Source organism: Poeciliopsis prolifica, unplaced genomic scaffold (assembly GCF_027474105.1).
Source record: "Poeciliopsis prolifica strain line A6 unplaced genomic scaffold, Auburn_PproV2 SCAFFOLD007, whole genome shotgun sequence".
In the NCBI taxonomy this organism is placed as follows: Eukaryota; Metazoa; Chordata; class Actinopteri; order Cyprinodontiformes; family Poeciliidae; genus Poeciliopsis; species Poeciliopsis prolifica.
The window spans coordinates 5,854,161-5,876,876 of NW_026562382.1; the positions used below are offsets into that span (position 1 = coordinate 5,854,161).

Sequence of the window (22,716 nt, forward strand, 5' to 3'; positions counted from 1 at the left end):
TGCAGATGGCAGCCACAGCAATGACTTTCATAATGAGCACAAAACTTCTATGAGAATAAAATTGTGCAATGTCACTTTGTGCCCCGTGGAAAGACTGGATGCCCTACAAACGCTCCTGCACCCTGAGTCACCCCTCCTCCCCTCTCTTGGGTCCTTGTCTCTCCCAGGTCGGGCACAGCCTGCGGACAACAAAGTGCATCCCAACCACAGGGTGGAGGCCAAACTAATCACAGGCAGATCAGCAGTAGATTAACTGGCCAGGCTTGACCTCAAGTTCTCTCGAAAATTCAATTACAATCTGGGTAATGACTGGGAGTGCTGGGACCCAGAGTTATTTGGACCTCAGTGGAGCCTCTGTGATTGAATTCAGAAGCTGCCGGGAGCAAGGATAGAATAGAATCGTCGTCCTCCCCGACAGAGCGTCAAGGAGCTGGAGAGCGGATCGTGTCATATAGTTACTCATTGTGCTTGCACACGGATACACTCGCATTTGCACAGAAGCAGAACAAACACACTTATTGTGCCAGAAGAGACTTCTGTAAATAAAATTTTCCTTCCTTTGTGGCTTTAGTAGAATATTGAAAGGAGAATATTCAGTTCAGTGCAATAAATCATAATCAGATAAGTAGGATAATGGCAAAGCCCGATCATTTTACAATATGGAATTATTTTGTCAGTGTCAATCCATGCATCTGCAACAGTTTATCCAGTGGCTTAGAGCTGCGTGCTGTTCCCAAAGACTTTGTCAAGCTTGAATAACGACCAGTGCTGAAGATGAAACTCTGCTTTGCTGTGCCTTACAAATATATTCACACTCTTTGAACTTGTTCACATTTTATGTTAAAAATCAAATAAGGTGTTGTGTTTTGGGGGGATTTTATTGGGTCGAACAGCACAAAGTAATGTGAACTTGAAATGAAGAAGAAAATTGATGTTCAGACATTTTAAAAACGTGTGGTGTGCATGTGGATTCAGTCCCCTTTACTCTGATTTCCTTCAATAAAATCAAATGCTACTTATTTCCTTCAGGCAAGAACCCAATCTGTAAGTAGACCTATGTCTAAATTAATCTCAGTACAATACAGCTCTTCTCAGGATGACATTAATTAGCAAAGCAGTCAAGAAGCTGAACAGCTCCACTGTAAAGGTAGAAGAATCTGTTGGCTGATCTTGCTTTAATGTGAGTGACAAAACAGAAAATAAATTTTAATGAAAACCATTACAGGTCTGTTTGCAGTGTGGTATAAATCATGCATGGCAAACTGCATGACTTTCAGTCATATGTGTACCTGTCCACAGTACACAGATGTAATAAGAATATCTGTTTAATGGAGGTAAAAGGGTGAACTTTCTGGTCTTCATGCTAATGACCTTGTGGGCCAGAAAACAAATACTGCATTGAGACTGAGGCAAGGGGTCACTTGCAGCAGGAGGGCCTGCATAAACAGTATGCAGGCAGTTCTACAATAGTTTAAATCAAATCTGAGTTTTGTGTTACACTGGCCCAGTTAAAGTCCATATCTAAGTTTATATCAAATTGAGGATGTGAGACCAGACTTGAAAATTGACTTTCACAGAAGCTGTTTACTCAATCTGACTGAGCTTGAACTGTTTTGCAAAGCCTTCAGATTTAATTGCGGTGAAAAGTGGCTCTACCAATTATTGACTCAGGACACCTGAATACAAATGCATGCCACATATTAAAGATTTTTAGCTTTTTAGGTTTTAGAAAACCATACATCATTTTCCTTCCATCTTAAAATTATGCACTATTTTGTGGCGATGTAGGACATAAAATATCAATAATGTGCATTGAAGTCAGGAGTTGTGATGTGACAAAACGAGAAAAAAGTGTTTGGTATCAATACTTTTTCAGGAGTTTGTAAGCAGTGTTTAGGTCTCATTTTTCAAACTGATAAGAATTGTTTTGCCATTTGCAGTTCAATGTACTTCTCTATCGCTTTATTGCCAGTTTTCAAGTGAGGCATTATCATTGTTTAAAGATAATATGAGACACTCTAACCTGGCTATCCTTCTCTGTTATGTAGGAGTGTCGTCCAAAAAAGTGGCGGGCCACTATCTTCCAGAGGGGAGACAAGTTGTTCTTTCAAGAAGTTAAGGAGGACGACATTGGGAATTACACCTGTGAAATCCAGTTTGGCGGCTTTGTTGTCAGAAGGACGACGGAGCTCACAGTAACTGGTATGAAGACGCACAAGCTACTGGTTGTAATATTTGTTCACAGAATTAGAATTAAAGGAAAACAAAGTGGTGTAAAAATACACACACACACACCTGCAGACTTACCACTGTGTAAAGCAATGATGTCCTGCTGCTGTGTTAATTGTTGGAGGAGGCTGAATGCTGTTACCTGGCCCCCATTTCTCCCTCTAGCTCAGCAATTTCCAGTCAGCCCAGCAGTGCTGAAATATTTAAGGGTATAGGCTAAAGCCCTTTACGCAGAGAGCTAAAGAGCCAGACACAAGGTCAAGAGATTTACTATGAGTGTGGCTGCCTATTTCTCTCTCTTTCCCTCATTACTTGTACAGGTGCCAGGAGGACATGCAACAAATAGATACATCCATAAGTCCAGTGGTAGTAGTTATGTGTGTTGTGATATGGCAGGCTGCTTTAAATCAAATACAGAATTATTGCAGTTTCCTTAAAAAATTGTGGCAGTAGTGACCTAGTAGTCAGAAAAGAAATGGGCAAGGTAAGTGGAGAGGATGAGCAGCCAAAAGTTGGTTGTGGTCCAAAAGTCCAGAGCGCCATCCATCCATTTTCTTATATCTCGTGGGGTCGGGAGGGTGCTGGTGCCGATCTCCAGCGAATGTTTTGGGCAACAGGTGGGCTACACCCTGGACAAGTCGCCAGTCCATCGCAGGGCAACACAGACAACCATTCACACACACTCACTAAGGAGAATTTAGAAAAACCAATTAACCTGACAGTCATGTTTTTGGACTGTGGGAGGAAGCCGGAGTACAAGGAGAAGACATACAAACTCCATGCAGAAAGACCCCGGGCTGGGAATCTAACCCAGGACCTTCTTGCTGCAAGGCAACAGTGCTGTTGCCTGCGCCACTATCCATCCTACCCCCAGAGTTGAGAATTTCTAATTGTCTTATGGGTATTATAGCACTGATCATTCTCTCGTTTAAATGTCTCCATGTGTGTATTCGTTGGAGAACATAGATCCGTACTTTAACATTCATTAAAGTTAACATGATGTAAGTTTGCACCTTAGGAATGAATTTACAACCTGAGATAGATGGCAGTTCTTTTAACAGCTTTTTACAATTTGTGTTTTCATTGATTTAATTTTTAAAAAACATTACTCACACTGGAACCTCTTCCAGTCGTCTTGCAGTAATAACCTCTGCCCCAAAAATTGTTGTTGTAAGATCAACATGATGTTTGTTGTGTGTTTACGGATTGGGAAGAGATCACATTATGCATTTTTCATCAGCTTTTCACTAGTTGATTTGACCCAGTTGAAAATCGACTTCAATTATAAGCTGATTTCTCTGTGCATTTCTACTTACACAGCTGTTGTATTTTAATGCAGAGGCTGGCTAACTCTACAATCACAGAATAAATCACAACACAATTTTTGTCCAATTATCATGGCTGACTAGACTATAAAAAACAAAGCTAAAAGAGAGAATTTATCAGCGATAAGGATGCCGGATCACGTGATGATATGCAGACTTCAAATGTAATTTCAACTTTTTCAAAAAACATATTCTTTGGTAATCCAGAATTTTCTAATGTTTCTTCATCTTATTATTGATTTTTACTCTTTTGTAATTAAATGACAACTTATCTATGCACGCTGATACAGTTTTAAAATTTTACTTACACCAAGGATGGCTGAATCTGGGCAGACATACTAGTTTTTGTCTTTTTACTATCATGCCAATGTCTGCAAAGTTATCACTGCTTCCATATGAGCAGCTTGAGCTGAAAGCATATCCAGACATTTATTCACACCAGGAAAAGCAGGATTTTATTACGCGTCAAGGTCTGTGTGTTTTTAATTTTGTGTGTGTGTGTGTGCATACGTTACTGGTAAAGATTTTCATTTACCAAAACTTAGCAGTCATTGCCACAATGAAAATTTTGTCCAAAAATAATTTACAGACTCTGTAATTTGCAGAAATTAGATTTTGGTTACAGCAAAAGGTAGATAATCGTGAATGATGAAATGTTGATAAAATGCTTTCATTGTAAATGAGAAAATGTAAAGTTTTTGGCAGTAGCTGGCAGTGTTCTACTTTTACACTGTTGTTTTATTATCGTCATGATCACAGATCGAATGCATTAGTTATTAGTATTTTTATCTTGTGTCTTTGTTATTCTGCATGATACAGGTGTATCTTAATGAATTAGAATACTTAAATAGTTTATTCTTCAGCTTTGAAAGTTAATCTCATATTTTATAAATTCATTACATGCATATATCCCAAGCATGTTTCTACTACTTCTCAGGATTAAGGCTTACAGCTAATGAAAACCTAAAAGAATCCCTGAGAAAATTTTAATATTGCATGAGACGAATAATAAAGGATTTAAATGCAGAAATGTTGGCACACTTACTACTGTATTTGTGTGTAATGTGCAGAATATGTACTAGGTTTCCTTCTGCTAAAATCTTTACACCAGTGCTGCACAGAACAGAGTAGATCAACCGGTGGTGTTTTCGTCAAAGTATAATGGTCAATCCAGCACAGTGATTTTATGCTCATTAAGGCAGGTATTGGTACTTTTGGGAGGTTGATGCCAGGGTAATAAGTCCTGCAGGGAAAAAAGGAAGTCAGCACCTCTATTAGGTTTGTCAACACAGTGAAAACATGATGATCTCTAAAACTTCTTGGGTGACAAATCCAGACATTTTGCTCTAGATGCCAAGCAGACTGTACTACTAGACTATTTTACATTTGTTTGGTCATGATTTTGTTCAGACTCTATGGTTCTCCTGATTTCTTGTATTGATCACCTTTTTCTATTATTCATTTCCTCCCAATTTTACTTGATCATGTTTGCATAAAATAGTGTACAGACAGTCAGATTATCTTGCAATTATCGTTTCTGGTTTGTTGCCCTTCAGGTGTCAATGACTGTCTGTCACTCATGTGTCGAATCAGCATGACCCTCTCCTCCACAATTGTGTTGGCCATAATTCTGGAATAAAAAAAATATATTTGTTGCTTTTATGTAAGGTTGAACTTTTTTAGAAACTAAAGCTTTCATTTTGAGTAGCTCCAAGCCATAATACCTAAAACTTGAAGAAATTCACTCTTGAAATATATCCCTGTGCATAAAGAATTACACTTTTTGAATTGAATTACCTTTTTCAATTACATGAGTTAAGATGCTCCTACAGTATATTGTGCTTCCTTTGGCTGTACTGCGGTGTGTTTACTGGCTTGGTGGAATGACCTTAGCTTTTACTATGAGGTTGATCATAAAAGTTAAATATGCTGTCTACATTTTTAATACAAGGAGGTAGAAAAATAGGATGTAAAAGGAAAAGAACCTTCTCATTTCCACTTTTTATTAGCTCCATATGATGCAACAAAAACATTGGAAAAAGAGGGCAGCCAAAACCAATGTAAAATACGAGATATGAAAAGTACTTTGGGAGAGCGGCTACTTTGATAGACATGAGAGAAACAAGAAGAAAACTGCAGTATTGAGTTAACTGTTAATATTCTTTTAATATTTAGTGATTATTTTGTGACCTTGGTTTGCTAACTGTTAAATTTATATATATAAATATAAAACCACACTACATAGAGCAGCTTGTTTCCTCTGTAAATACACTATTTGTTACCATTTTGCCTTATTATGTACATTTTACCTTATTACAACAGTGGGCTGCCTCCTCTTTAAAGCTCTGGTATCCGGATAGAATCAGATTAGCTCATCCTCACCATGGACTCATTTCTTTTAATAAACCCACACCATCATCCCCTCAAGTGGGCGTGCGATTACCCACATTTTATCACATCCTGTTAAACCACCATTGCCTAGACAGCAAGTATAAAAGGCCAAACTATGTTTAAGATCTAGGTACTAATGTTTTACTGTTTTTTTTTTTTTCTTTCCTCCATAGGCCAGGAGGATAAAGGAGGTCATTAAGTTTAACTGATCCTGAATTTTGTGCAATAAACACTAGCTTTTACTCCGACCCTGACTTGCTCCATATTGAGTGAGGTATATATGCTTGTGTTTGCGTGTGTATGTGTGTGTTTGCTGTTCTCACTTTGCACGACTATATAAAAGACGAGACAGGGCTGCTATATCTGAGATGAGGTCAGCCTTGTAATAGAGGTTAACTATGGGTATAAACAAAGGATCACAATGATCAGGCTGATCCAGAACCTCTTCAATCAAGTGCTGAAGTTACTCAGGTTAATAGAAATTTAAAGCAAATGGGGAGCAATGCCTCATTGCTTTATTTTACTTTATTTTACAATGAGGGAGATTTTAAGGAATTGAACTTGTACCAGAACTGGTTTAATGTGATCCAAGTCATGACAATTAAAAATGTATAAGTGTAGCCATAATTACTTGTATATATACCAAGAACATCAAACTTCAGTAAACAAAAAGCATCATCTGAGTGCAACAAACTCCAAGTCAAGTTCTGACAGAAAAGACGATTCACAAAGACGGCACATCAGCCCAAGTTGTCACTTTGAAACAATTGTCTAACAAGTAACTTTGGAGATTTTACTTTGCTTTCCACCATCCTCACTGTGGGTAAAAGAAATGTGTCTGCACGATATTATAATAATTCCCTAGGTATATGGAAAGTTGTGAATCTAAACAAAAGTTCCTAGAAACTCAAATCAATTAAAAAAAAAATAGAAAACCTTTCAGTTATGATTATTTTTTTAAGTATTCTTAGCCGTAATTGCTAAGAATACTTAAAAAAAGTATTCTTACTTTTTTTAAGTAAGAATACTTACTTAAAAAATCCCCCTACTGATTGTGTTTAAAAACATGAATTTAATAACATAGGACTATTCCCCTACTGCACATAAAAGTTTTCTTTCTTTCTTGAAGGAGTTGTAAATTAGCTTACGAACCACCATATTTCTAAATACTTTTGTGCGATTTCGTTTTTCCTTTTTATGTGTAACTTGGGGTTTATATGTCTGTTGTTTATTGCATGTCTGAATCATTCTTTGCTCATTTTTATGGTTCTCTCAGGCCTCGTTCCAGCTGTGATGACCACGCTACAATAGTATAACAACAGATAAAAGCCCAGTTACGCTGATGTATGCAGCTCCCCTATGCGTTCTGTGGAAAGGAAAATATAATACAGTGAGAATGGGAATAAGGATAAAGAGAACAACGGAGTGAAAGTAACTGATAACGGCGAAAGGAGGAGAAGAGATAGAAGTAACAAAAAAGATAGAGGTTGGTACTCCTGTTTCATATCTGTATTCGCTTCCAGTGTTTCCCAGCAGAAACGGTGTGTCCACGACCATAAACAGACTATTATCCCAGTGTTTATCACAGTGCACATTACCGTTTGCCTCTGTCGGACTTACTGTAATGGAGTCGTTCGGTTTGATGGATGCCTCAGGCGTACGCTTCTATCCATTGCTCCCATTATACCTCTGTCTGCATCCCCTCACAGCAGAAATGTCGGCCTGCACATTCAGCATCGCCTGCGAGCGTTGTTATTGAGGTTATGGCCAATGTAAATGTACCATTTGGCACAGTGAATCGGAGGTGGAGAGGGCAGGAGGAATTGTGCTCGGGAAAGAAATTGTCTGCCACACATTACCACTCATGGAGCATCTGCATTGAGTGGGGTGACCCTTGGGAAACTGGCTTTATGTGCTGTGAATCAACATATTAACGAATGAAAATAAAATAACTGACAATTTATTTATAAATGTATATTTATGGGGGGTTTGCACTTTATTCTTAACTCACTGTACAGGATTGTGTTGTGGATGAATTCAACTTCCGCTGCAGAAAAGGCTGGTATCGATTGCTTCATATCTCAGGACTCCCCATCTTTTATTTCAAACCGAACAGCATGCGTAGTGCATGTGCTAAGAGTATCAGTGTTAAATTTAGATATTGTGTCTACGGATTTGAGTAGAGCTGAGGTGTAGAGCTGCTACATAAGGTTCCTTACTGTTTCTCTTCCTGAGGGTCACCTTCAGAAACATGACCACTTCCTACCCTTGTGAATCATTGCTGCCTGTGTCCACTTTGTGGAGATATGATGTGTTTCTTTATCTTTTTTATTTTTTTAATAAAGGGATAGCTCGATTTGTACCAATTCAGCTGGATGTAATCTCAGGCGATGTTGCAGAAAGTCAGTCAGTCAAAAGAGACACAGGGAAAGAGACTTGTGGCATCCACACATCTCCCATCTGTTGTACCTCCTTATATTTCAGACTGAAGTAGGATGAGTGGCTGGATAGAGAGGTGGAGATTAGCACTTATGTCACACAAGTGACAGGTTAGAAGAAGAGAAATTGGGTAAAGATAAGAGATGAGAGAAAAAGATGGATTTGCTCTTAGCTGAATTCCTTTTCATTTCCGAAATGAGTAAATATGCTGCATGTTTACCGTCAAGCAGCATGCCGCCGGCACACGCATACACACTGCACCACGTTCTGCAAAGGACCTCAGAGAGGAGATAGTGAAATCTCACCTGAGATTAGTGTTACTCTGGCGGTTGACTTTTCTTGTCTTCATCAACATGTATGTACATGTGTCCAAGTGTGACATACACATCCTGCTTGTGTAAATCACACCCATGGGAGGCTGCTGCACACACTGTAAAATATTTGATGCATCAGCGGGGTAGCATAACCTACTGTCTGTCATACTCATCTAGTGTGTAAAAAAACATCGGGTATGAGAATAGCCTTGGGGACTCTCACATAAAACCTTTACATAAAAGACCAGGATTCCTATTTCTGGCCTGGTTAAAATGACTCATTAGTTTCTGGTCAAACAATCTCTGAGTTCTGAAGATAGGGTGGGATTCCAATAACATTTTTAGTTGTTTTTTTTTAATCCAAAAGTTCAGATCTGGCTGTTCTGCATTTAAAAGCAGTTCCCCCGCTTTCACCTAATTCCTGTACTGGATTTAAATAGCAGGCTGCACTGAATGCATACAGGAGCAAAGACAGCAGGCAAGTCCAGCAGATGTCAGCAATTTGCACCTAACTTTGTGTCAGGTTGCACTTATCTGCATTTTAGTGAGAGATAGAGAGAACAGATGCAGAAGTGACCAAAAAAATAAGATAAACCCTTTTTCTCAATAAATATTATTAATAAATAACTGTGGGTTCTGTCTTGTCAAAGGAATCATCAAAACTTTAAGAACTACATCTGACCAGAAGACTCATGCCAGAGTGATGTTTTCGAATCAGTAAGTGTGAAATGTTTCATTCAGATTTAAAGAAAGAGAAAAAAGACTAGCAAAATTAGTTGCTCTAAAACGCATCTCAGAACAAACGGGGAATTCAAACCAAAGCCTTGCAGTTGTATTTTATATAGACCACAAGTGAATGATTTACATGTACAAACGAAGGACTTCAAAAGCTGATATGTTCACTATAATTATGTTACACCTTTATCCACTATCATTTTCACCCTTAAAAAATCTCAAGTGTTTCCCTGTCTCCCTCTGTAGCCTCCCTTACTTCCACTTCTCTCTTGTCCGTGGTTTTCCCAGCTCACCTCATCGCCATTCAGCACCAGCTGTCCCTTCAGACTCGAAGCAGGCCCAGAGTTCATGTTGTTTAAATTCAATTAAAAGTGACATCAATCTGCATGTGACGAATCTAAATTTACATACTCTGCAATTAATCTTTCCCAACCTACCCGACTCCACCCACATACTCACCCTCAGTCTTTGGTGATTATCATTATCTAGGCCGAGCGATCCTCACACAAGAGCATGATTGAAATAAAATTCTGCCTCTTTCAAGCCTTTTGAAGTGAGACTTAATAATTAACCAGTGTTTCTCTGAAGCTGAAAGTATACGACTGGAGAAAATTCCTGCTGCATTTAGGAGTCCTGTGAGTTTAGTAAAACTAAGCTCTGTATTTGAGATGACATATCCAACAGCTACGCCTGCCAAATTGCTTGAAAGTCACTGGTCTATGTCTCTATAAGCCTTCTGCATATGGAATGGAAAGAGAAAGGAAAATCGAGTGATAAGCATGGGATAAAAATGAAGCAACAGATCGAGAGGGGGGAAAAGGCATAATTTATGGAGATTTGAATTCCTCTTGAAACATCAGCAGAAGCATTAATAGAGATCTGAGTCTACTTAGGTTTTTTACAAAAAAAAAGTCATGCTTTCCATCTCGATGAGATTTAAAGACTATTTATTGGTTTCAGCTCTTTTGCATCTTGGCTACCACTCCCCGCTTGCTCATTATAGGAATGACTTTGGCTGACCTTTAAATGCTCACAAGTGCCTGATCTCAGTTTATTCGTCAGGCATGTTTGAGGTTTATAAATCCATTAGCCTGCTGTCTCCTTCAAGAGCTCATTCAAAGAAGATTACACTTTGATTTTGTCTAAAAATTAATTTGAACTTTAACGATGGTGATAATGATTGAGTGTAATAGCTTCTGCACTGAACAGCATACATAAACAGTTTGTCTGGCTTGGTCCAGAGGTAACAAAAGACTCATTTTTCATTCACTAAATGCTCAGAGTTTCCTCTAACAAATATAGATTAGTTACTCTAGTTTTACCTCACAGGAAAACTGCGTTCAAAATTAAATGAACCAATTTAACATTATTTTCCACTTTACTTATCCATGATTGCTTTTATAAAATGCATATTAAAACTGAGTTTTCAAGCAGGTCAAACCCTTGGAAAAAAAACAGTTGTGCTTCTCATGTCATGATGTGCTTTCTAATAATTTAAAGTGCATTGAAGTCCAATACCTCATTGGTGGCATTTGAGAAAACTATAACTTAAATTATTACAACAGCCAGTTGGAGTTTTGATGATATTTTTTTTTTCTGAAGATGTTTCAGCACCTATCCATTGTCAACTCTGGAGACTCACACTTGAGCTGGCTGACTAATATACACAGGCATGTGCCTCAAAGTCCTCACAATTATTGCTCCTCATCTGGAACCATTGTCCTATTCATAAAAGTTATAGTTTTGGTTATAAATTTAAGCACACCTGCATTTTCAGTAGCCTACTACCTCAAAGTTGACATGTCTTCAAAACATGCAATATTAATAAAAATGTTTTTGCAGTCGAACAGCATAATAGGCAAAACAGTAAGTGTTGATTTTTGATAAGGGCTACAAAGCATTCTGCCCAGATTATAAAGGACAAAGGGGCAAACAATGTGAAAACATTTTAAAAGCTAAACATTTTTGTCAATTTTGCCCTGGAAGAACATCTAGATTAGTTGTTGGAGTGGATTTTCTTTTATTAGTGGTGGCAAATAAAACAAAATTAATAAAAAAAAACAAATAATCTGCTTTTAACAACCCCCTGTTAAAAGCAGAAAACTGTGCTCTAGCTCTTCACACAGTGAAGTCCAGTGCAAGTCAGAGAATATTATTTTGAACAGTTGCATGAGTCTTAAAATTGCTTTTCTAACTCATGCGCTGGTCTGGTGAATGAATGGTGGCATTATTCTACCAGTGAAAAGCTCAGCCAGAAGCAGCTGTCTTTTCATCTTTTCATGCACACTTTGACATGAGGCTCTAATTAATACAAAAGGTTAAATAAATAACATGTTTTTGGAGGGATAAATCTTCTTTCTTCACAGTACTTAAATCACTAGGAATATTATGCTGTCTATATTTTCTCCTGACTCACAAAAGAACTTTGTCCATATTCAGAGATGGCCTGATTAAAACTTAAAGCTCTTAGTGAAAAAATAAAGAAAAATAACAAACAAAACAGAAGCACCATGTGTGTCACAAGGCTTAGAGCGTGGCAAGGAAAGAGAGAGAGAGGCTGTTTATTTCAATTTATTGCTGATTTTACACATGAATCATAAAAAAGAGATGCATGGCAGAAAATAGAATGCAGTAAAAAGGGCCACAAATCATGTTTAACACAAGTGCAATTCTTTTTAAAAAGAGATTAAGCTTTGTTGAGTGGGTTCTCTCATGTCAGTGTCAATGAAAGGCTCTGATGTCCTAAATAATGTACATAAGCCTGAATATTGCTAAAAATTATTTTAAAAAATTACACAAAATCTTTGTAAGTTTTAGCTTCTCACAAATATAAGCTGCAAAACAGACCTCACAAATAGCCAAAAAAATGCTCTGAAATATGTTCCCGCTTCAAGTATGTATAAGCACCACTTACTACTACAACCCATTGAATGCAAGCAGGAAAACAAAGCTCTGATTCTGTTTTCAATCCTGTCTTTGGGAAGGTAAAATCTGGGTAATTTCTCTGTCTATCATTTTGACTTTCTTTGTGCAGTATGCTGAGTTTTGCTTCACCATGCAAACCTGAACTGCCTCTGCAAAGCTGCAATTTGGCCTCTGGTTTAGAGTCTAATTTCTCTCCTTGAATAATATTTTTTCTCTTTTTTTATTTACACAGTGGCATCATTGTGAAGTTTGTTTTACTTGTGCCTGTTCCTTTTCTGAACTCTGAGAGTCACAGGATGAGTCTTCATTTGAGCAAATAGCGAGGAATTTACACAATGTACTTCAAATAATTGTTTTGTCTCCCATTTCTCTGTGCCCACCTCCTTATTTTGTTCTTCATCAATATAAACCATATTGGCCATGTTGATTGTTTCAGCACAAATTATGAGTCACTTTTTTCTGATTTTTAAGTATCACCATAAAGATGTGAGCATACGTTTTTTTACAGTTTTTTTTTCTCTGCATGTGTGTTGGTAGTGGGTTTGTTGGCGTGGAATTGCATCGGATTTACAGCGACAGACCGATCCAGCCTCAAATACATGTGATTATATACCCGTTAATGAGTTAATTAAAGGTGAATGGCAGGATCAATAAGTCTTGAAAGCATTGAAAAAAGGAAATTCAAAATTTCAAGGAAAGTCAAGTAAATTACTAAAATATGTCAATATTTAAAAATGAAGTCCTGTTCCTATCAGTGCAAATATCACCTGAGTTCTAACTGATCGCCATTAAAAAGGTTTCTCATTACCAAGATACTTAAAAAAAAACATGCTATATTGTGGAAAATAAGCTCTCAAGATCTTTTGCAATGTTTTTTTTTTCTTTTTGCAAAACACTTTGGTGGCATTGCTTCTTCTGAGTCTTGTTTACGCTTGGAAATCACACTATCAAAAAGATGCCTAACCCCTACCTGGAAGCGTCTTGTCAAAGGGCTTGTGATATATAACACACAGGCATGCAAGCCCTCTGGTTTCAAAAAAAAAATCTTACAGCCAATATGAAAACTTTAACTCAACTGGAAATATATGGAAACAGCTTAAGATCAGAGGACAGAGATTCTGAGAGCATTCGAGATATGAAATGTTGCAAGAAAAAAACAAACATTTTCTACAAATATATGTGTATGTAATAAACATATTACACTTGTTTATTACACATACTATATTAGACTCCTTGAATTGATGCTGACAACTAACGTAAGTAAAATATTGGCCTGTCCAATACATATTTTCCCCTTTCCTTTCTTCAATCTGAACACGGATTGCTGCAGAGTATTATCGAGGCTTGACTGTCTGAAGGTCAGCTGGGAAGCTCTAAATAACACCCTCATTAAACAGTGTCCTTAAGAAAAGAAATTCAAGAAAGCCATCTGTCCAATTAAAAGATAAGGATGTGACCATTAACAACCACAGGGGACGCTGATTATAAAAAAAATTGAGATTTTAACACTTTTGATTTCAGCCACAGAGAAAAGACGGACATACTCTTGAGCTTGTCCTCATATATCCAAATTAAAGGGGTAGGAACATAAAATGCATTTGTTTAAGGTCCACCTGATACCAATTAGCGAAATGGCTGCAAAGCAAAATATAGATGGCATGTGCCATTTTTGTTTATGTCTCTGCATTTCAAGCACTGCCTTCATCTCTAACTCTTCCCACTTATGCGTCACATCAGTAGACCCAAGCAGAGCACAGTGGAATGGCAAAATAGGCAAAGGACACCACAATTTTACTGATATCTGAAAATAAATGGTCAGTTTGAACTTTACTACAATCAGAAGGAATCATGCACACAAAATGTGTGTGGTTTGCACACCGCCCACTGGAGGCTGATGATGTTGAACCTCTAAAGCCTAAAATTATTTGTTTCTAGGAGAATATGGTACAATTTAAACTTTAAGAGGTGTTTTCCTTCATTTTGCTTGTACTTGAAAAAACATGATTCCAGGTTATTTCTTTCACAGAGGCAAAGAAACAAATGTTTCTCATTATACTTTCAAAACCTAAATTCCAGTAATGTCTCAAACCCTCCAGTCAGGATGAGAAGGAGACAAACCACTTGACAGTTGTCGGGGGAATTACCTGGCATTTTCAACAAGTCTTAAAATATCAATAGCCTAATTAGCTGTTGATGCTGACAGTAAAGCTAACGGTGGGCTCAGTCTGTCTTTTTTGGAGACATTTTCATTACAAACTCTGTACTCTGCATTAAACAATAAAATGGAAATTTACAGATGGACATTTTTACACCAAAACAAAATAGCAGACCAATTTTACAGTGAAATACCGAGACAGAGAGGGGACATTTAACATCTTAGTTTTTAGCTTCACCCTTGCATCTGGTTTGTTTTGTTCCCATGCACCTGTTTGAGTGTTTTATCAGCTTGGTTCCTTTTATGTTTGATTTGTGTGAGATATGTGTATCTCATTTCCTTCTTCCCAGATTGTCTTGGTTTTGTTTAATTATATTGGTTATCAGTTTATTATGTAATCTTTGGATTTTTTTTTAATTGCTTAATATTTGGTTTTGTAGGTGTTAATTAGAGATTTAATGTTGTCATTCTCACTACCTCCAATGAGAGCCATGTTTATGAAGCATGGCTTCGTATTTTCAGGTGTCTGAAGATATTGCACGTCCAGTCATCTAGCCACATGTTGGGAACTTTAGTGTTCGCACTGCTCACTTTCTATATGCTTGTGGATAACTATGGTGTAAGAATACAGTAGTTTTTATAGAATCTTTGGCGGAATGGGGAAAATAAAATGCTTGATATTTTTCACCTATTGTAGCAGGGGGAAATTTTCTCGTCAGTGTTGCACAAGCAGAGATTAGACATGCATCCGTACACGAGCCTCAATTACAGCAAGGTCTCTTGCTTTGTTTTGTTTTCTCCCTCCATATTTGTTTCCCTCCATACTCCCACTGTTGGCTCTTTTCCTCCCTGGAGTTATTGATCCCCATATGGTTAAAGCAACCCTTGCCCTTTCCTTGTCAATCAATACTCCTAATCATACATTTAGCATGTAATCATTGCATCTCCGGTCTGCGGTGGAAACACAAATAGAACTGTGACAGCTTGATGTAGAATTGCATTCCTAATTACATCAGTGTGTCTCTGTGTTATACTATTTTTATGCCTGTGCAGATTGCATTATGCTGCCCACTCACATCAGGTGCACTGAGTTTTGTGCTGTGTCATATTGTTCTTATAGGCCCAATGGCAGTAGCTCAGAGAATGTTGAACGTGTCAAATTGATGGTGTTTTCTTTCAGTACCTTTCAGTAAGTCCGTGACTAAACGCCTTAACTGTCATTACCATTTTGCATTGCCACCACTTTCCATGGTACACAATGAAAATGATGTCTTTACAGCAGCATCTCAGCTTCCATTGCGCTCTCTCTCTTTCCTCCTCCGCTGGCACTGCTGCACAGTTAGAGAAAGCTATCCAAGAACCCAGAGTCAGCATATACAGGGAGTGTGTGTGTGCATGTGTGTGTGTGTGTAAGGTGTGAGGGGGAAAATAAAGTGTATTCTGTGCCTCTCCTAAAGCAAAACTGTACGAACATTCACAGGTAAATTTCAAGCAATGTGGAGAGAAATGAAAAGTTTATATCGTATATATGGATTCATTTCACACTGACAAGTTATCATTTCTGCTGATTTGACAAATAAAACTCACGTGTAATGAAAACCTAATATTTTGGTTCTTAAAAAACACAAATATAATAAAATTAGAAAGGATTTTTAACGCTAAAATAGCTGTCCATCCACTGTCCAGCATATGGAATCAATATTTAGATGCAGATACTTTTGCATTATAAAGTCAGACCAGTATGGCCTGGAAATGATCGACCTATGGCACAGCTGAAGTAGCCCACGTTGTTTTGATGGCAACCTTTACCTCATCTGCACTGCCTGGTCCTTCATTTGACAAAGTCTTGTTGCTTGATCTATAGCCGCTCTGTTGAGCTTTTGATAAGTGAAGCTGCTTACCTTCCTCTTGCCCTTCTATAAAGTCTGGCGAAACAGGTGAAGGTCTCCTGTTTGCCAAGCTGAGTTCCCTGACACAGGCAGGACGCCAACAAGGCTGATGATTACCGGGGTTTGTCAGTGGCTCCCACATACCAGTGCTATTAGCTGTAGCTGCAATTACAGATAGCCAAGACACAGGTGGCCAGTGGATGTGTAGGCTGACAAATGTGGGTGAGAATATGCAAATTATTATCTCTGATTGACATATTCACCTTACTGAGCTTTAACTCAGATTTTCATCATGATGATTCATCTTTAGAGAGTTTTTGCTCCTGTCAGATACCTTGTCTGCTGTAATCAAATCAAAGGTGCATGGAAAAACGAAAGCTCCAGAAGAAATGTGAACTGATGGAGACAGACTCATTCTGTTGCTTTAAAAAAAAAGATGTGGGTGTGAGAAATGTCATTTCCTTCCTTCATATCAGGAAATGTCCACAAGTATTTTACTTCTTCCCACTTTTTTGTTTCCACTTTATTAGATTCCATCATTTCTCTTTCCACTGTTTATTTATTTTTGTTTTTATCCATTCATCTGCTTTGAGCAAAACAGGCAGGATTTAAAGGTTAGCGATTGATTTAGAGGCCAATTCCATCCAATTTGATATTTTTCTTCCCTCCAATAGTTGTCATATAAAATTGTTCTGAACTTGGGAATTTGGGTATCTCAAGTATTCTAGATAGACCATAAATACATCACCAGAATATATTTATGGCAAATTAAATATAATACATTGGTCAGCAAAGATCTTATAAGTGAGAGTTCCTTGGGGTAGTGATGCAGTTTATCACGTTAAGGTGTTATTTGGTGTTTTTCCATTAACAGACAAATATAAATATTTGAAAGTGTTAGTATTTTACTCTTTGCTCATTTTAAAGAGCAGCAGATGATGCAGAATGAAACCTCGACCTATTCTGTGTGCCTGAGCTCATACCCTGAAGCTAGCTGGATGTCTTGTGTGGTATTTTTCCACACTCCCCACCAATCTTTGCACACCTCTTAGCACCGTGTCCTGGAAGTGTCTCATCGGTTTGGCTGCTGTGAAGCTTCTTGACAGAAATATAGACTGTTGAAAATGTTTAGTTTTTCTTTTCTTCTTTTTTTTAGGCTTTTGCCAGCTTCAGGTCTGCCTTTGGAAGTTCTTCTTCCTCTCATAATTCTTTTTATGGATTCTCTTAGGCTTACAAGTCCTGTACACACGGTGCATGGCCTTCTTATAATATTACAGAAATTTTACTTCAGAGTTTCCCAAAATGCTGAGTAATAGCATTTGGCGGGGCTTTGGTTTGTTTCTGCAGTGCTGTTTGTAAAATATAACAGAATCAAACTTTTGGCCAGAATGTGAGGTGGTTGTTCTGCTGGAAGGTGAATCTCAATCCAAATCTAAATATCTTTGTAGCCTTTAAAACACTTTTTCTCCAGGATTGCCCTGTTATCAGCTCCTTCCAGCTTCCCATCAACTCAGGCCAAGGCCCTTGTTCCTCCTGAAGAAAAGCTCCCTCACGCTTCATCCTACCGCTACGTTTAGTTATGTGGCTGGTGTTGTCTTCTGGGTGAATTGCTGTGTTAGTTTTGCCCTCACACAATGTGTTTTACATACAGGCCAAGATGTTCAGCCTCAGCCTCATATCACTGGAACACCTTATTTTTTACCTGTTTGCTTTCTTTACTACATGGCTTGTGGTAAACTGGCTTTTTGTCACTTTTCTATAAGTTTCAAATTGGGAAAGTGTAGAGCTTGTACTGGATTTGTCTACAGGTTCTGCCACCTGAAAAATCTGTAGAACGGTGATGTGGTTAATCCGTCGCAGGTCAAGTTAGGATGATGGATTGAACAGCAATCAATGGGATGTTCAAACCTTTGGGTATATCTGTATAAGCAATTCACAATTTTAAACTTTGCTTTAACCTTATCATCGATCTCCTTGATCTCCATGATCTCATAAATGATCTACATCAAGTCTCAGAGATCTTTACACAACAGCTTGGAGATTGAACAGAGTTGGACAGATGCATTTACTTTTGACATAACTTCTAAAGACAAGATTTTTAGACTTCTATTATTAAAAAGAATGCCTCATTTTGCCCATAACTTCACAATAAAACCAACACAAAGCAGCACGCATTCCATAATTACACCATCAGAACATTGTGTTGTTGTAATGTTACAAAATACTAGAAAGTTTTAGGGATGCGAATACTTTTGCGTGGCAGTGTGAAATTGTCCTGTCTAATGGACCAGTTGGGAAAGGAAAATTGGTCTATCCGTTGGATTTCCCTAAAGTTTTCTCAGAGGGTAAGTATGTGACTCCTATGTGACTCACTGTAAGCTCTAGGTTCATTCTTGCAGTTGTTATTTAGCAGTCCACTGAAGCAGGCATCATGCTGATTAACTGCATCACATCTGATGACCCTCCTCTCGCCCCCACTCCCAATATAGCTCTAGGAGCCTTTCAGGGGGAAAAGGCTTCCCTTTTTAATTAGGCAAGAATAGGAAATCTATTAGTGGGTTCAGTCGAGGCTCACAGTTGAACAAGGAATTGAAAAGTTCTGCAAGTGTTGAACAAGCTAGTTCACAATCAACTCTGAGTAAACATTAAAGGCTGATTTCTCTCAGCCTTTTCAGACGAGCAAAGAAGAGACACCATCCCAGTCAGGTGAGGCAGATATACAAGAAAAAGAAACTGCTTCTCAAAAGCCTTCTAAAATGTGCTACATGTGCCGCACTTGATTTGCTTCAGGATCATTTGTTTTGAATTCCACCCACACTCTCCTGATGCAGTGAAAACTATCAATAGGTAAACATCTAACATACAATTTTAGAGTCAATACAAAAGCACAGTGACGACAGATAAAGAAGAGAGCGTTAGTGCCACAAAAATATCCCCGGCTCAACCACTCAAAGGCACAGTGAGGGTCTTTGTGTTTATTGTTTTCCCAGTAATAATAAAAAATTGATGCTTAATTTTTAATATGCCAAGCTTCTTTTCTGCAAATTGTTGAATGATTTATTCAAAGTCTTGTTTGTAAGAAAAAGAAAATTAGCATATTTTTCTAACTGTAAGTTGCGGGTCATTTTGTGTCATTCACATCTGTTAAAAGTTTTTCTATTTAACTTTATCGTAGTGTAATTATTTCTTGGTTTGGTTTTCCAACTTATTCTATATTAACTTGAGGAGACACGAAGATGGTTCTCGCATAAAGCGTTTCGATAAAGCCCTCTTTTGCGTTGCAGCCCTGAGCACTCCTCTAAACACCTTCGTCTCGTGGCATCTGGGGTGTCTCACTGGGATAACATGTTACATAATTAGCACCAAATTAACAGTCAATTAGGCATTTCTTGTTGAGAGGGTGAGGGTAGGCTTATCTTTAGAGGATTTATAAATCACATCAGAGCCACATCCACCACCTGTTCTACTGAGAACACACTTTATGTAAACTGCATAAAACCTAATTAGATCATAAAATTTACAAAGTCCTGATTATTTACATAGTGAAAAACGAGCTTTAATATTTTGTGATTAAATATATTTGTTATGGGACTCTTGACATGAAATTCACAGCAGATGTTGGGAACAACTCAAACAATTCAAAGAAATTCAAATCCAAATTGAGGGTATAAACTAAGTTATGGGTAACAAAAAGTGGAGGTGAACTCTGCTGTTAGCATAGGCTGAAAAAACCCCCAGCTTTATGATCTTCCTACTTTGGTGGTGACAGCATTGCTTCGTTTTGTAAGAACTGTACCTGCTAATTCCTCGTCTTTCTTTAAGTGGTCCTTGGTTCTTTGACAGCTCATGATTATTTTTGACCCCTTTGTCAGAAATTATGTGATTGTGGTTGTTTAATGACTACCACTTTCCAATTCTAGATCATGACCCAATCACTGGATAATATGTCTGTCAATGTTTCTTCTGCTAAAGATTAATAATGAGAAACCTTTTTATAGCCTATTTAGCATTATACATGTTGAACTTGTGTGTTTTGTTTTTTCTTCTCTGAGAAAAATGTTCATGTTAAATATGTATTTTTCTTGGTGTATTGTTGACTTTTTCATTGGTTGCTTGTAATACACAATATATTTGGTACACTGCTGAAGTGATAGAAATTTGGCCTGTGATAGAAATCTGTAGTCGGTTGGCTAACTGCAGTAATGCTTCTTGACAATGTAATCGGCTAGCATAAAAGCAGAGCAAGCTGGAAGCAGCGTGGCAGAGAGCGCAAGCCAAGAACTCATTAAAAAGCCAGATGCAAAAACGTCAATTATCTGGACTTGGTTTGGGTTCAAAATAGACCTGTCAACTTTTACCCATTAATGCATGCAATTAATGTAAAAGGTTTAACACACCTTTTTCAGGTTTTCTCCAGGTAGTCTTACTTCCCCTCCAGTCCAAAACACAAGCATGCTAGATTAATTTGTCTCTCTAAATTGTCTATTTGGATGATCATTTCTGTGAGTGTTGTCCTGCCTGTGTTGCTCCATGATGGACTGACGTTCTGTCTCGGGTGTTCCCTGCCTCTTCCCCAATTACCGCTGGCACCAGCCCCCTGTGGCCCTACAGGGATAAATGGGTGTAGAAGATGGATGGATGCTCATTTTGCCCCTCTGCAACCATTTTGTATTTTTGGATTGTCTTGAGACCAAAAAGGAGCAGTATGCAACAATGCATCACTTTTTCTGCACCAATGGAATTATTTGTAAAAGTTTTCTTTTAACTAACAAAAAAGGGAACACAACAATTTTGTGCACAAGAATGAAAAAGTTTATCTTTACATAATGTAGTATTTTAAAATTCCTACAAAAATATGCAAATTAAAAAAAGAGAAAATCAAAACATTATATGATGTAATGCTGGCCTCTATTTCATTTCTAAGTTTTCTCATTCTTTTTGAGTTGTGATATTTCTTGCTTGTTATAGTGTATGTCAAAACGTTGTGGTTTTCTTCTTCTATGTGATTGTGATTTCTGAGATATTTGTTGTTTTAGTCCAGAGCTGGCATGATTCTTACCTCAGAGGCTTTTCTTTAATTCCCTTGAGCACAAGCTCAGCTGCAGAACTGCATCAACTGTTGCCGCCAATAAATAACATAACCATCTGACAAAATTGACAGCAGCTACCACAGTTCATGCGCAGCAATGACCTTCCCCAGCAGAACCAGTTGGAAACAATCTCTTTTGACTTATAATACATTTTTTCTGGTCAGGTTTTTAGACTTACTGTCTTCTAAGGCCATATTTCCCAGAGGAGGAGTCATTTATTTGATTGCCCCTCTGGCATCCAGTCTCTATACATATGATGCTCTCTACACATTGTTCATTTCCAGGAAAGCAGATGTATAAGAGCAGCTTAGTTCAAGAGTTGCTGTAATATCACTGAAAAAAAGATACAGCTTTTATGAGTTATATCTTTATTCCTTAAGTTTACAGTGTTTCACTCTTCTGGAGCTATAATTTGACGGCATTTTAAGCTCTTGTTTCTACAAGTCATCATGAGTTCAGAGACTCTAGCGAGGAGAAGTAACCTTAACTGCAGTCTTTTTGCCTTGCATTGTTGCTACCAACCAGTTTTCTTAACTGTAGACAAGTAGAATTTGAAACAAAATGTATTATTTTCACATGAACAAAAATTGCTTATTTCCCTAAAACATATACATTTTAAATACTTTGGAATAAATAAGAAAAGCCAACAGCATAATGAATGTTTTTTTTCTGCCTACAGTAACAGTGCTCTGGCCTGACACCTCAACTTTTTCTGTCTTCTCCCTCTTCTGTCTTTTTGCACATAAATGTTACACACACATTCGCACCTCTGTTGGGGTGGGGTTCTTTATTTCATTAACAGCAGTTTGCTTGCCAAAATTCATTATGCCAGCCTTCTGTTGTCGTGCACCCAAGCATGCCAGCTAACGTGCGGAACAAATTTCTCTCCCCCTCCTTTCTTCACCCTGTCTCCCACACTCTCCTCCCTCACTCCTGCTAATAAGTGCATTTAGGATGTGACTCACCTGCAGCAAGCACTCCCTGTGAAGAGACTCGCTTTGTATCACTGGTCCATGATTAGTCATTACTGTCAAAGCCTCTGTTTCCTTCTGCTACTTCGCTTTCAAACGAACAGGTGGTTGAATCCGAGATGCAAATATTCATAATAGCAGTACGTCCTCTGGTGTCCCCTCATTCCAAGGGAATGTGAAAGTAAGGTGCCAGTTGTCCGTTTTGAGACGCATTTGAACGATGTACCTGTCAGCTGATTCCCTTTCATCCGAG

The 22,716-nt window shown here is 37.9% G+C and overlaps 1 protein-coding gene across 5 annotated transcripts in view; it reads left to right on the top strand.

Moving 5' to 3' along the window:
* The window catches only part of il1rapl1a (interleukin 1 receptor accessory protein-like 1a), a 188,448-nt gene that overhangs the window by 91,871 nt on the left and 73,861 nt on the right, over window positions 1-22,716 (top strand). For all 5 annotated transcript variants that reach the window (XM_055031848.1, XM_055031851.1, XM_055031849.1 and 2 more), the window contains exon 5: window positions 2,049-2,202. In XM_055031848.1, the coding sequence (XP_054887823.1) occupies window positions 2,049-2,202 (154 nt within the window). The remainder of the gene's footprint in view (window positions 1-2,048; window positions 2,203-22,716) is intronic.